Source organism: Mya arenaria, chromosome 8 (genome assembly GCF_026914265.1).
Source record: "Mya arenaria isolate MELC-2E11 chromosome 8, ASM2691426v1".
Classification (NCBI taxonomy): Eukaryota; Metazoa; Mollusca; class Bivalvia; order Myida; family Myidae; genus Mya; species Mya arenaria.
Window position 1 is genome coordinate 17,537,644 of NC_069129.1, and position 16,192 is coordinate 17,553,835.

The 16,192-nt window shown below is 38.3% G+C and overlaps 1 protein-coding gene across 1 annotated transcript in view; it reads left to right on the plus strand.

The window, feature by feature from the left end:
- Positions 1 to 11,692, plus strand: part of LOC128243080 (HEAT repeat-containing protein 3-like) — a 33,549-nt gene extending 21,857 nt beyond the window's left edge. Inside the window, exons 13-16 of the mRNA XM_052960592.1 lie at positions 6,409 to 6,494; positions 6,997 to 7,146; positions 7,923 to 8,096; positions 9,200 to 11,692. Of these exons, the coding sequence (XP_052816552.1) occupies positions 6,409 to 6,494; positions 6,997 to 7,146; positions 7,923 to 8,096; positions 9,200 to 9,298 (509 nt within the window). The 3' untranslated portion in view covers positions 9,299 to 11,692. The remainder of the gene's footprint in view (positions 1 to 6,408; positions 6,495 to 6,996; positions 7,147 to 7,922; positions 8,097 to 9,199) is intronic.
- The last annotated feature ends 4,500 nt before the right edge of the window (positions 11,693 to 16,192 follow it).

Below are 16,192 nucleotides of genomic sequence, written 5' to 3' on the forward strand. Positions count from 1 at the left end.
ATACATGCTCTACTCCCTTGTGGGACAGCCTTCAACAGACAGCCAAATGTCAGTCATAAAAATATACCAAGGCCCTAGGAGGGGCACACATGCTATACTCCCTGTGGGACAGCCTTCAACAGACGGCCAAATGTCAGTCATAAAAATATACTGAGGCCCTAGGAGGGCAGACAGACTGTATACACTGAGGGACAGCCTTCAACAGACGCCCAAATGTCAGTCATAAAAATATACAGAGGCCCTAGGAGGGGCAGACAGACTGTGTACGCTGTTGGACAGCCTTCAACAGACAGCCAAATGTCAGTCATGAAAATATACTGAGGCCCTAGGAGGGGCAGACAGACTGTGTACCCTGTGGGACAGCCTTCAACAGACAGCCAGATGTCAGTTATGAAAATATACTGAGACCCTAGCAGGGGCAGACAGACTGTATACACTGAGGGAAAGCCTTCAATAGAGGGCCAAATCTCAGTCATGAAAATATACTGAGGCCCTAGGAGGGGCACACAGACTGTATACCCTCTGGGACAGCCTTCAGAGGACGGCCAAATATCAGTCATAAAAATATACTGAGGCCCTAGGAGGGGCATACATGCTCTACTCCCTTGTGGGACAGCCTTCAACAGACAGCCAAATGTCAGTCATAAAAATATACCGAGGCCCTAGGAGGGGCACACATGCTATACTCCCTGTGGGACAGCCTTCAACAGACGGCCAAATGTCAGTCATAAAAATATACTGAGGCCCTAGGAGGGCAGACAGACTGTATACACTGAGGGACAGCCTTCAACAGACGCCCAAATGTCAGTCATAAAAATATACAGAGGCCCTAGGAGGGGCAGACAGACTGTATACCCTGTGGGACAGCCTTCAACAGACAGCCAAATGTCAGTCATGAAAATATACAGAGGCCCTAGGAGGGGCAGACAGACTGTAGGCCAAATGAATGGCTCAAATGGCAATAGGGCAAGTTCAGATTTTGAAAAATAAATGAATTTTAAGTAGGAGTAGAAGCTGGTGAGTTACTTTACTATTTGAGATGGTTCAACCTTATTGTGAACCCTGCAGTTCATTTATGCTTAGGCCAAAAACAGTTTGAACATGCACATTCACAACTGTTTCTTAGTATTCATGTATTATTTCATTGAGAATTCTCATTAAATGCCAGATTGCTACATTTTCATGTGGGTGCACACGTAAAGACTCTTTGTAGCATATCCAGGCAATATCTGGCCTGTTCTCCAGCTCAAGACACTGGCCTAAAACATTAGCCACAGTCTCAGTGTGGCCGTATGAACACCGTGGGTCAGATGTATAATCCCAGAGGTTCTGTAGTGCTCTCACTTTCCTGGCTGGCTGGTTTAGTTGTCTATATGTAAGGTACTGCATGTAGTATAAGAAAGGGACTGAGTCGATGCTCGCCATTTCAATTAATTTTCTACATCCGTACGGTCCTTGAATTGCGCCATCTGTGATGTATTTTTTGAACATCTCGTACACAAGGTGTTTTGGGACACAGTACATTTCCATGTGAGAAAATTTCACACAACATGCCGTTAACTTTTGCATCATATAACTATAAGAATGTTCAAGTGCTTTGATCATATACTCATTATTTGGTTTTATTGTCTTCTTGTTTTGGCAATTGCATAGAGGCCAAACTTCCGGTACTAGCAGACCCTCACAGAAGGTCAAGCAGTTTGCTGCTGCCTCGTACTGCCCACTGCAGAACAACATAGAGGCAAACATGAGTCTATTTGAGAGAAGATCAGAATCAACTGATACATTGTAGAGCTCCAGAACCTGAAGAGGTACAGGAATTCCTCCTTGAATGCATGTTGATGCAATGATAGAAGCACATGTTCCTGATATAAATGATATCAGAAAACCAGCGACTTCTTTCTCAGTTTGAGAGCCTTCTTGATGTATTGTCAGTGTAAGATAGTTTTTGAAGTCCAGCAATTGTTTGAGGCAGTTTTCAAGGCTTGATGTGTTTATAATAACAAGAATTTCTTTGTAAATTCCACAGATGTCTGTAAAAATATTGTAAAGAAGGTTTCCTGCAATGTGTTGCAAATTTTGACTCCGTTTGGAAAAAGAGCACTCATTTCTTTGTCTTGGAGTTTGATGGTCAATTAATCTTTCACCAAGTGAATCAAGTTCCACCCATTCAATGCATTTAAGATTGTGGTTGATAATCTCAGAAATTATGTTGGAACAGTGTTCCAATTGCCATTTGTTAAACTTTCCAACAAATAGGTTTACACCCGCTATGGTGTAATGTGGACAATAGCCAATCTTCATCCATCCTAGTAGAGTGGTCAGGCAGTAAGTGGCACATTGTATTATTTTGTCCTCCCTCCATACATTTGGAGGATAGCTCTCTATTGTGAACATCATAGCTGTCTTGAGGTGAAATGTGCTCAGGTTATCACCGACAATGGGTTTCAATATGGACTTCCGTATCATTTTCAGTAGAACATATGTTTTGATTTGTACTCGAGAAAAGTCAAACATAAGTAATCTCTCCACAAGAGAAGTGGACATTCTCCATTCAAGAGTACGATGATCACTGTCCGGATAGCCTTAAGGTACTAGAAAAGCTGGACAGAGCTTGGCAGCTGCTAATGTCTCCGGTCTTGGCCAGTGTCCTGAGCGTGGCCTGCGATATATATACATACAATCTGCTGGTGGCTTCTTGCAAATGTACGCACAAACCAAGTCAACGCATTCATCAATAGTCAATGCAGGACCGTGGCGTGTTATATCGTCACATAATGCCCCCAAACCAGCATCATTTTCAGTGTTTCTCACCAGAACTCTTCCTTCATTGTCAACAAAATCATCTTCCTGTATTTTTTCTCTCTTAGGTATCGGGCAATCATGTCTGAGTCTTTGCAAATAGCAGTGCTGGGGCGGCATGCTTTCATTTCGTAACAATAGAAGATTACCTTTACCAAATTCCCAGTCAGAATAATCCAGGATTACTTTATAAATAGCTTTCTGAAGAAGCATGTCAATATCAGACCTCATCCCCAGTGTGGTTGTCCCCTCGCTTTGGCTTCCCACGTGGTGAACTATGACTTGTGAGTTCATCAGTTTGGACCGGAATGTTTTGACAGTCTCTTTTAGCAGCCATGTTTTTCTACGACGTGACACTATTTGTTTAGTGACCCCAATATCATCCAGCACTTTTGAAACCCGCAGTGACATCAATGTTTGGTCTATCTTGTCAGGCTCCATTCCTGAAAAAAAAAATTCATTGTTATGATTTAAACTATATTTTGACATAGAACACTAGCGTTGTAAAAAAAGGGATAATCAATTATGAAATCTTAATTTACAACTATAATTGTTCATTGAATTGGAAATATATGATAATGTATTTCCATACAAAATATTATTATGATATTATCATTTATGTTAATTTTAACAACTTGAATGACATAATAATGACTATATAAATTCAACAAATAGAAAACAAACAAAATACACATCAAATGCATGATGTTATGTCTCAATGATATTTTATGGCTTTTTTTGTAAAATAATAAAGTTTGATGAAAACCGATTGAGGATAAACATGATCAGTTATTGCCTTTTGACTATAATTTAATTATATTTACTGTACATAACTATAAAACACTCACTATATCAATGATTTCACTTTCATCATAAGTTTTAAATACACTTTGTCAAAGTGGGACATTGAGTGTATTTTTTATAAATTAATATATTATACAGCCTAGGTAAAAGTAAGGATTTTAACTAAAACAAATTGTAATAGAAACTTAAGGTTAAAGTCACCTGAATGTTTTTTCTAAGATTCCTTTACTTTTCCTGCATTCTAAGTGTTGTCAAAAAGCACAAGCGTTTCACCAACACTGCAGAACAAAGAGCAAATATTTATGATAATTTCTCATCCATGTGTGGGATCCCATGTAATATTCACACATAGTGAACACATCCAGCTGTTGTGAGATTCACTGCCTTCTAAATCAACATTGGAAATGAAGTCCAATAGCTGCTGTTATTTCGCTAGCTCCTGTCATTGTGAAATTTTACTCCACTTCAAAACATATATGCTTATATTTTTATAAATGAAATTAAGCTTTACATATTATATTGTTATAACCACTTGTACTGTTAATGGGGTTTTGTACCTTGAAGTGTTTTTTATACAAATCTAGATGTTGCAGCTTCACTGGCTTTTTAGTCAGTTACAATTGAGGTGAAAATCAATCTGCTGTAAAAAGCTTGCCAAATGTAGGTTCAGGTTTTGATCTTATACATCTTCCTTGATATATGTTAAAATAAATTATGAACATTTCAATTAATTCTTATGAGCGTTCCATATGTTGTATGTTAAAAATTACATATACATAAATTATACATTACACAGATTGTATCTACCTATATAGTGAATTGAAATACAAGCCCAAGTTGAAGTCCTCTTTTTAAGTTTTCGTTAGTGTATTTGCATCAGCCTTTGAGCACAAAACCCCAACATCTCCCAACATTTCAGAGCTGAATCTGGTTATATTTAGTATTTATGAAAATTAATCATTTAGTTTTGGGATCCCATGTGGCATACAAACACAAATCCAGATGTTGCTGCTTTTTAGTCAGTATTGAGGTGAAAATCAATCTGCTGTAAAAAGCTTGCCAAATATAGGTTCAGGTTTTGATCTTATATTAGAAAGCAGTAGATCTAATCTGTCTCACCTTCATCTTCAGGTTAAATAAGATGTTTAAAAACTGAACAATTTTTGAGCTGTAAATTGTGATTTTGTACCTACAGACACAGGTTTTACATATGAGTTGATCATTATTTACACACAAAAAATGTTTTTTTCAATGTGTAAACTTAATTTCTTTCAAATCCTTTTCATTATCTTGAAGTTTTATGACAATTATTTCACTATTATTATACCTCACTTCTATGGAACATATAGTAAAAATGCCAGGGCAATATTTCACTACTTTTATAGAACATATAGTAAAAATGCCAGGGCAATATTTCACTATTATTATACCTCACTTCTATAGAACATATAGTAAAAATGCCAGGGCAATATTTCACTACTTTTATAGAACATATAGTAAAAATGCCAGGGCAATATTTCACTATTATTATACCTCACTTCTATAGAACATATAGTAAAAACGCCAGGGCAATATTTCACTATTATTATACCTCACTTCTATGGAACATATAGTAAAAATGCCAGGGCAATATTTCACTATTATTATACCTCACTTCTATGGAACATATAGTAAAAACGCCAGGGCAATATTTCACTATTATACCTCACTTCTATGGAACATATAGTAAAAATGCCATGGCAATATTTCACTATTATTATACCTCACTTCTATGGAACATATAGTAAAAATGCCAGGGCAATATTTCACTATTATTATACCTCACTTCTATGGAACATATAGTAAAAATGCCAGGGCAATATTTCACTATTATTATACCTCACTTCTATGGAACATATAGTAAAAATGCCAGGGCAATATTTCACTATTATTATACCTCACTTCTATAAAACATATAGTTAAAATGCCAGGGCAATATTTTAGACTATCACCCTGCACTATCACTCCCTGCCGCACTGTCAATTAAATTTTGTTGAATTTCTCTTGTTTTACATGTGAAATTTAATCGAATACTTTCAGTCAATATTTATATAAGTTTCAGTAGAAACCTCTGATTTTGTCCGGCTTATTTCTGCTGCATTTTTAAAAATTTCTTTTTTTTTGTTCCATGATTGTTCTGTGTTAGTATAAAAACTAAAATTATAAGCTAGTTTGAATATTGATACATTAATTATGGGTGTAATTTCAATAATGTATATGCATTATGACCTCATGTTGTTGTTGTTAAATTCAATATGCAGAATGTGCCATGCTTGGTTTTACTTGTTAACATGTATCTTAATAGATTTTAGAGATTTTATCATGACAATTTCAGTATTGCTTCCTGAAATGTCTTTTAACTGAAACACCCCATAAAACAATGGAAAGTATGTATATAAAATCAACGATTTAATGCATATCCAAATTTTTCATAAAATTGTGTTTCACTGTCTTTTTTTTTGTTTTATAAAAAAATAAATGTAACAGCAAAATGAAGTATTTTAATGTATACTTGACCAAAACTACAATACATTTACTAAACTTTATCATACAGAATCATAAATGGTTCTACAGGCGTCAACAAGAAGTTTTTGTTGTAGTTGTTGCTGCTGTTGTTGTTGTTGACAGAGTACCATATTTTTACTGGTTATCATTGGTTACCAAAAAGTGCAAGAAGTGGCCACTGCTGCACTTTCATTTTATATTTATTGTTGTATTTTATACATGTTTTATATATTTATATCTATTACCGTTGTTTTGCAGGTCTTGAGCAACAAGAAGTCCTTGAGGCAGTCACGAGTGCTCAGAGGGCCGTTATAGGAAAACTGGCAGATGTTGCACCAGACAGGGTGAGATTGCAAAAACATGTAGCTTGTGTTATGATCTTGGAAGAAAATATAGTAAATGTTTTGTTATGCAGCAGGATTTTCAAATTCACCATGGTTTCAATCCAGATTATTATCCAGTTATGGCTCCTTTTCAGCTTAAACTTTACCAAAAGATACGGAGTCTGAAAAATAACTCCTGAACGTTCGATCAATTAGGTGCTGTGACTCCCCAGATGATTTGAGTGCTATGTCTCTCCCAGACCGACAGTTCATATACAAGGTGTGTGGCAAGAGCCTCTAGCCAGAGGTCCTGCAAAATGGCCTGCATGTTCTCCTAGCCACACATGAACATCTTTATTAAAAGTACCTTTGCAGTTGAGCCATGTGACTGTCCTGGACCCGAAGTTCATGAACGAGAGTATATTGCATCAGTCAGATTCTAAGATGTGGATGAATTACATCATTGTGAACCCCGCCCTACAATAACCACACTGTCCTATTTATCATAATTGTACATTTCTAGTTCAGTACGGTGACTCCTCCAGACCTCCAGTTCATGTACGAGATGTGCAGCAAATGTCAGTGGGCCGAGGTCCGGGTGAACGCACTCCGTGTTATCTCCACCATCGGCATCATCCTCTCCAAGAACACCACACCAAACCCACTACTCAAGGTTGGTGCTGATGTTTTGTTTTGTAAGGTTGACTTTTGTCGTTGTTTTTATGAAAGTTGTAGAGGTATTGTCAAGGTCATGTTTTTTGACAACATTGCCCACAGTCTCTTCAAGTGATATTTGTATTTAAAATCAATACATACATATGTACAACAAACATAAATTTTAAGTGATAAACCTTTAACTACTCACTAAATACTGCATTTATGAAAAACATTTATTACTGATAACAAGATTGTAACCGTGTATTTAATAGCTGAACATTCACAAATATTAAATGACTGGTGGCTCCTAAAAGATTTACAGTGATCAACTATTGTCTCATAAGGTAGAAATATCATGTTTTCTGAACCTTTCTTTTAAATTAAACACAGCTATTTTTTTATATGATTTCCAACTCTAAACATTACAAGGAAGGTATCAACCATTTTACACCAAAATACATTTGTGTCATTGGCTTTATCCTGTTACAAAGGACATTGCATGATTGAAGAAATTGAGGCCGGCCTTGCCCGTTCCTAATTTCCTTCTTTTAGGTTTATACCTGGATGTTGGCCTGTGGCTACTGGAGCTTTCTGTGGGGACAGGGACTTGTGGGTGGTCTGAGAGGCACTGAAGACCATCTTTGATCTGTTTTCATGCATTATTTTTCTACATTGCAGGACGTTGGTTTGTGTCCAGGGGAGCTTCTGTGGGGATGGGCACTTGTGGGTGGTCAGAGAGGCTTTGTAGACCATCTTTGATGTATTTTCATGTGGGTTTTTTCTACATTGCAGGATGTTGGTCTGTGTCTTCTGGAGCGTGTCTGTGGGGACGGGGACCTGTGGGTGGTTGGCGAGGCCCTGGATGCCATCTTTGATGTGTTCTCAGAGGACCATTTGGATCCTATTGTCCGGGAGATTGGCCTTGTCCAGAAACTCAAGACTATAGCACCAGGGATCAAGTCTAAGGTAAGGGGCTTTTCCAAAAAGGATTACTTGAATCAAAGAAAAGGTTAAGTAAGCTAGGATTTTATCAAGGAAAGAAGTCTTGGTTTGTCATAATTGAGGTGTATTCTGCATTGTTGAAATATCATGAACTTTGGCCATGCTTTGGAAAATGTTTAAGATGTTAACATTAAACAATTTCTGTACATGTATGTATCAAAGTTATATAGCAGTGCCTAGAATATCTGTGGATATATGGGTAAGGCGGGCAGGCAGCATTGGTCAAACTAGTGGTTTCGCTAATTAACTTGAATTAAGATTGGGGTATAGTGATAGAATTCGGTGTATGGCAAGCTCATTTGGAGACATACATTGGGCTTGCATTTGTGTCATTGGACTCAAGGTATAGCTCATGTCTGGCTTGTATTCCGATACCTAAAACTTTAAGTGCCCTTATTGAAAATAGACCCCAAGGAAAATGGGTCATATCTTTACCTTTTATCAACTGAGAAAAAAAGACTAGTGCTGTTTTCAGTTTGTGTTTACTTGGTTTATATGAAGGATTACTTTGAAGTGTGTTTTTTTTGTTTGGTTCTTCACTTGTCTGTATTCCAAAAAAATGTTTAGTATTGTGATGGCCTTAGTGTTTATGTTGTCAGCATTTTTGTCATTGGGTTGCAATACTTTAACCTTGGCTGTCCAAGATCAATTGAAATGAAACTTGGTGCACATGTTGTCAGTGACAGTTTGTACCTGAATTGTAAGGCTACAGATAAGCAATGGAGTTTGCTCCACGGCGCTCCGATTTCTCAACAAAAAATACAAGTTTTTCAAGTTTTAAGTATAATAAACCAGAAGGCCGCTGACCCATGAGGCATAAAGTGCAAAATGGTGACAAATACGAATAGTATGTACTTGTACGGTAACATATTAACTAACAAATTTTATAGAAAATTAGATATAGAACATGCATACATTTATAAATCAACTGTTCAAGTAATTTTACTCTTACTTATCCAAGTTTATAAAACATCCTCCCTTTCAATCTAAATGCGAAAATATATGGTGGAAGTTTTTAGTCTTAAACATATTTTCTAAATATGAGTAATCTTATCTCTCCTTTTCAGATTCACCAAAACAGGAAGTCACTTGGTGAGCACTACCCATTGTTGACTATGGCCCGCACCAACCTGGTCGGATTCCTGAAATACAAGGCTTCACACTGAACTACACCCCAGCAGGACAGTTCCGCTTCAATGAATAAATGCACATGAAATAGGTTTAAGTTGAATTGGCAGAGCACTCTTGAGCTTTGGTGCAAAAAAGGTCAACCACTTAATTTGACCAAACATGTCATACACATTTATGTATTTAAACCAAAAATGTCATACAACTTTATTTGGCAAAAAAATGTCAACTATTTGGCCAAAAATGTTAACTAACTTTATTTGGCCAAAGAAGGTCATACAACTTTTTTGGCAAAAAAGGTCATATAACTTTATACAAAAACCTGCAAAACATACTGTACTTGTTGTATGTTAGTTAAAGGCATATTTAGTTAGCCAATGGAAGCAATAACTATGCGTGTGACATTTATTTTCCTAAGTCCATGTGTTCATTTAAGATGCTGATTCGTTATGCATCACCGTTTTGCAAAAGTGCTTCTTGCCTCGAACTGCTGAACTTCTACTTGGTATGCTGTTGCATAGACATTTTCTACACAGCCCCGCAGAGTGAACTGCTGGTGCAAATTACCTCCATTGTTGGGCTTTTGGCAATAAGCAATGTAGCTGGATTCATTTAAATTTGTCATAGTTCTCTTGCCCATGTAATTTTAAATGCTTTTTTTTATGAAACCTTCTTTTTAATGTTTTAAATGATAAACGCCCTTGTATTACTGTTTTATCTGATGGTATGTTTCATTTTTCATAAATGTACTCCTAAATACTAGTTTTGTGATTTGAGGAATTTCATTGCGTTATTTTGTGGCAGATTCTCTTCAGTATGAGTCTGTGTGATATGCTTTAGATTTGTTTTTAGAAGTCCATGAAAAACATTTCTTAAAGGATTTTTCTTTAAATATTCATCCCCACAATATGTTAAAAGGATTGTTGAATACCAGACCTTGGTTATGTCTTGGTGTGTTTTCTTGTTGTGAAAGTGATTGTCCAGGTTTAACATCAGAACATTTGCCTAAATTTAAATGGGCAAATAGGAAGTGATCTGCCTAAGTGCCTTAACAGATATGAAACCAAAAGACAATGTTGATTATGTAGTCTAAGGCATTTTGACACAAAATATATAGGCATTGTTGAAAGACTTTCAAAAAAAATGTAAATGCTTTTATATTAATAATCTGATAAAATGTTCTTCTGTAAAATTTGGTCAACTCCTTATTACCATTACCCCAAAACGTGTCAAAATGGATGTATTATTTTCTCCCAAAAATGTTAATGCTTTTTTATTCATAATCTGATAAGAAGTTCTTTGGTAAAATTTGGTCAACTCTTTATTACCGTCACCCCAAAACATGTTGTAATCATAATAAATGCATGTATTATTTTCTCCCCCCAAAAAATTGTTTCTATAATTCACATTCTTAACATTAGCAAGTTAAACAGAAATAATCGTTATTATTAGTTTTTATGAGGAAAAGAAATACTAGGTATATTTTCCTGTGCTTTTTGTATAGTTTGTTTTGATCCAATGTACATTTTAGATTAGATATTAGATTCATGAAGCTGTTTGTTTACTTTAAGTTTTGTTATCATAATTTGAATAGTTTTACATGTATTACTTTTATGACCTTTAGGTACAGTAGCCTTTTACTCTCATTTATTTTATTATCTGTTTCAGTTTCACATTTTTTCCTGATTGCCTGTTTTTATTAAGACTGTTAAGTATTATAAATTTGATTTTTTAAGACTTACAAAATATTAATATAAGAATTATTATATTCTGGTTCCGAAGATTTTTTTACACAGTATTTGTTATAACTATTATAAGCAACACATTTGAGCTATGTTACAAAAGCCAGTTTGTCAAATATTTACATGTATATAGTGGGCACTAATTTTCCCTACTGTTTTGCAAGGATCCTACTTGGTATCCATTCATTTGGATGAAAATAGTGTGAGAAATGATCATGTGTTCTAAAATGCACCAAAAAGCCAGAATGCAGAAAATGAAGTGTTCCATTTATAAATGTACGGTGAAACATGTTTCTTACCGGGGGTTAAGCTGGTAAGTTACATTTAGAGTTGGGCGAGTTCAACAAACATTTACTGATAACCCTCCAGTTCATGTACATCGAAATAGGTTAAAAGGTTCAATTGTCCTTTATTTTCTTCAAAGAAGCATGTACGGGTGAGCTCTAGTGCCCCAAGTTTTTGTCCTTATAATCCCTGTTTTAAAAACAAAATTTATTTTTTATTGCAAAATTTTGTGATTGGTAACTTGCCTGCCTACACCAATCCTAGCTACACAGTTAAATGTACTTGGACAAGGTCGTATTTGTCCTGATTTGTAAACTGATTTATGTAATAGTAGATTGTTAATGGTTCAGGCATATGTAAGTGTATTTTTGCAGGCACATGCTACTATTAAATCATAAGGACATATCTGGTGTTCTCTTTTAATAAAAGAATAAAACCTACAGGGACATGCCCAGTAGCCGACCCTTAATCAAAACTACAGGGACATGCCCAGTAGCCGACCCTTAATCAAAACTACAGGGACATGCCCAGTAGCCGACACTTATCAAAACTACAGGGACATGCCCTGAAGCCGACCCTTAATCAAAACTACAGGGACTTGCCCAGTAGCCGACCCTTAATCAAAACTACAGGGACATGCCCAGTAGCCGACACTTAATCAAAACTACAGGGAAATGCCCAGAAGCCGACCCTTAAGCAAAACTACAGGGACATGCCCAGTAGCCGACCCTTAATCAAAACTACAGGGACATGCCCAGTAGCCGACACTTAATCAAAACTACAGGGACATGCCCAGTAGCCGACACTTAATCAAAACTACAGGGACATGCCCAGTAGACGACACTTAATCAAAACTACAGGGACATGCCCAGTAGACGACACTTAATCAAAACTACAGGGACATGCCCAGTAGCCGACACTTAATCAAAACTACAGGGAAATGCCCAGAAGCCGACCCTTAATCAAAACTACAGGGACATGCCCTGAAGCCGACCCTTAATCAAAACTACAGGGACATGCCCAGTAGCCGACCCTTAATCAAAACTACAGGGACATGCCCAGTAGCCGACACTTATCAAAACTACAGGGACATGCCCAGAAGCCGACCCTTAATCAAAACTACAGGGAAATGCCCAGAAGCCGACCCTTAATCAAAACTACAGGGACATGCCCAGTAGCCGACACTTAATCAAAACTACAGGGACATGCCCAGTAGCCGACACTTAATCAAAACTACAGGGACATGCCCAGTAGCCAACCCTTAATCAAAACTACAGGGACATGCCCAGTAGACGACACTTAATCAAAACTACATGGACATGCCCAGTAGCCGACACTTAATCAAAACTACAGGGACATGCCCAGTAGCCAACCCTTAATCAAAACTACAGGGACATGCCCAGTAGCCAACCCTTAATCAAAACTACAGGGACATGCCCAGTAGCCGACACTTAATCAAAACTACAGGGAAATGCCCAGAAGCCGACACTTAATCAAAACTACAGGGACATGCCCAGTAGCCGACACTTAATCAAAACTACAGGGTCATGCCCAGTAGCCAACCCTTAATCAAAACTGCAGGGACATGCCCAGTAGACGACACTTAATCAAAACTGCAGGGACATGCCCAGTAGCCGACAGTTAATCAAAACTACAGGGACATGCCCAGTAGCCGACACTTAATCAAAACTACATGGACATGCCCAGTAGCCGACACTTAATCAAAACTACAGGGACATGCCCAGTAGCCGACACTTAATCAAAACTACAGGGACATGCCCAGTAGCCGACACTTAATCAAAACTACATGGACATGCCCAGTAGCCGACACTTAATCAAAACTACAGGGACATGCCCAGTAGCCGACACTTAATCAAAACTACAGGGACATGCCCAGTAGCCGACACTTAATCAAAACTACATGGACATGCCCAGTAGCCGACACTTAATCAAAACTACAGGGACATGCCCAGTAGCCGACACTTAATCAAAACTACAGGGACATGCCCAGTAGCCGACACTTAATCAAAACTACAGGGACATGCCCAGTAGCCGACACTTAATCAAAACTACAGGGACATGCCCAGTAGCCGACACTTAATCAAAACTACAGGGACATGCCCAGTAGCCGACACTTAATCAAAACTACAGGGACATGCCCAGTAGCCAACACTTAATCAAAACTACAGGGACATGCCCAGTAGCCAACCCTTAATCAAAACTACAGGGACATGCCCAGTAGACGACACTTAATCAAAACTACATGGACATGCCCAGTAGCCGACACTTAATCAAAACTACATGGACATGCCCAGTAGCCGACACTTAATCAAAACTACAGGGACTTGCCCAGTAGCCGACACTTAATCAAAACTACATGGACATGCCCAGTAGCCGACACTTAATCAAAACTACATGGACATGCCCAGTAGCCGACACTTAATCAAAACTACATGGACATGCCCAGTAGCCGACACTTAATCAAAACTACATGGACATGCCCAGTAGCCGACACTTAATCAAAACTACAGGGACTTGCCCAGTAGCCGACACTTCAACAGAACTCTTAGAGACAAGTCAATTAGCCAACACACTTAAACTAAACTTCAGGGGCAATCACAGTAGTCAAAACTTAAACTAAACTACAGGGGCAATCACAGTAGTCAAAACTTAAAATAAACTACAGGGGCAATCGCAGTAGTCAACACTTAAACAAAAGTACAGGGACATGCCCAGTAGCCGACACTTAAACAAACCTACAGGAACAAGCCCAGTAGCCGACATTTAAAAGTACAGGGCCAAGCCCAGTAGCCAACACTTCAACAAAACTACAGGGACATGTCCAGTAGCCAACAATTAAACTAAACTACACGGACAAGCTCAGTAGCCAACACTTAAACTAAACTACAGGGACATGCGGAGTAGCAAACACTTAAACCTAACTACAGGGGAAAGCCCAGAAGCCAACACTTAAACAAAACTATAGGGGAAAGCCCAGAAGGCAACAGTTAAACTAAACTACAGGGACAAGCCAGGTAGCCAACACTTAAACTAAACTACACTAACAAAGCCCAGTAGCCAACAGTTAAACTAAACTACACGGACAAGCCCAGTAGCCAACACTTAAACTTAACTACAGGGACATGCCGAGTAGCAAACACTTAAACTAAACTACAGGGAAAGCCCAGAAGCCAACATTTAAACTAAACTACAGGGACAAGCCCAGAAGCCAACAGTTAAACTAAACTACAGGGACAAGCCCAGTAGCCAACACTTGAACTAAACTACAGGGACAAGCCCAGTAGCCAACAGTTAAACAAAACTACAGGGACAAGCCCAGAAGCCAACACTTAAACTAAACTACACTAACAAAGCCCAGTAGCCAACAGTTAAACTAAACTACACTAACAAAGCCCAGTAGCCAACAGTTAAACTAAACTACACGGACAAGCTCAGTAGCCAACACTTAAACTTAACTACAGGGACATGCCGAGTAGCAAACACTTAAACTAAACTACAGGGTAAAGCCCAGAAGCCAACATTTAAACTAAACTACAGGGACAAGCCAGGTAGCCAACACTTAAACTAAACTACACTAACAAAGCCCAGTAGCCAACAGTTAAACTAAACTACACGGACAAGCTCAGTAGCCAACAGTTAAACTAAACTACAGGGACATGCCGAGTAGCAAACACTTAAACTAAACTACAGGGAAAGCCCAGAAGCCAACATTTAAACTAAACTACAGGGACAAGCCCAGAAGCCAACAGTTAAACTAAACTACAGGGACAAGCCCAGTAGCCAACACTTGAACTAAACTACAGGGACAAGCCCAGTAGCCAACAATTAAACAAAACTACAGGGACAAGCCCAGAAGCCAACACTTAAACTAAACTACAGGGAAAGCCCAGTAGCCAACACTTGAACTAAACTACAGGGACAAGCCCAGTAGCCAACAGTTAAACTAAACTTCAGGGACAAGCCCAGTAGCCAACAGTTAAACTAAACTACAGGGACAAGCCCAGAAGCCAACAGTTAAACTAAACTACAGGGACAAGCCCAGTAGCCAACAGTTAAACTAAACTACAGGGACAAGCCCAGTAGCCAACAGTTAAACTAAACTACAGGGACAAGCCCAGTAGCCAACACTTAAACTAAACTACACTAACAAAGCCCAGTAGCCAACAGTTAAACTAAACTACACGGACAAGCTCAGTAGCCAACAGTTAAACTAAACTACAGGGACATGCCGAGTAGCAAACACTTAAACTAAACTACAGGGTAAAGCCCAGAAGCCAACATTTGAACTAAACTACAGGGGAAAGCCCAGTAGCCAACACTTAAACAAAACTACAGGGACATGCGGAGTAGCAAACACTTAAACCTAACTACAGGGGAAAGCCCAGAAGCCAACAGTTAAACTAAACTACAGGGACAAGCCCAGTAGCCAACACTTAAACAAAACTACAGGGACATGCGGAGTAGCAAACACTTAAACCTAACTACAGGGGAAAGCCCAGAAGCCAACAGTTAAACTAAACTACAGGGACAAGCCCAGAAGCCAACACTTAAACTAAACTACAGGGGAAAGCCCATAAGCCAACAGTTGAACTAAACTACAGGGACAAGCCAAGTAGCCAACACTTAAACTAAACTACAGGGACAAGCCCAGAAGCCAACAGTTAAACTAAACTACAGGGACAAGCCCAGTAGCCAACACTTAAACAAAACTACAGGGACATGCGGAGTAGCAAACACTTAAACCTAACTACAGGGGAAAGCCCAGAAGCCAACAGTTAAACTAAACTACAGGGACAAGCCCAGAAGCCAACACTTAAACTAAACTACAGGGGAAAGCCCAGAAGCCAACATTTGAACTAAACTACAGGGGAAAGCCCAGTAGCC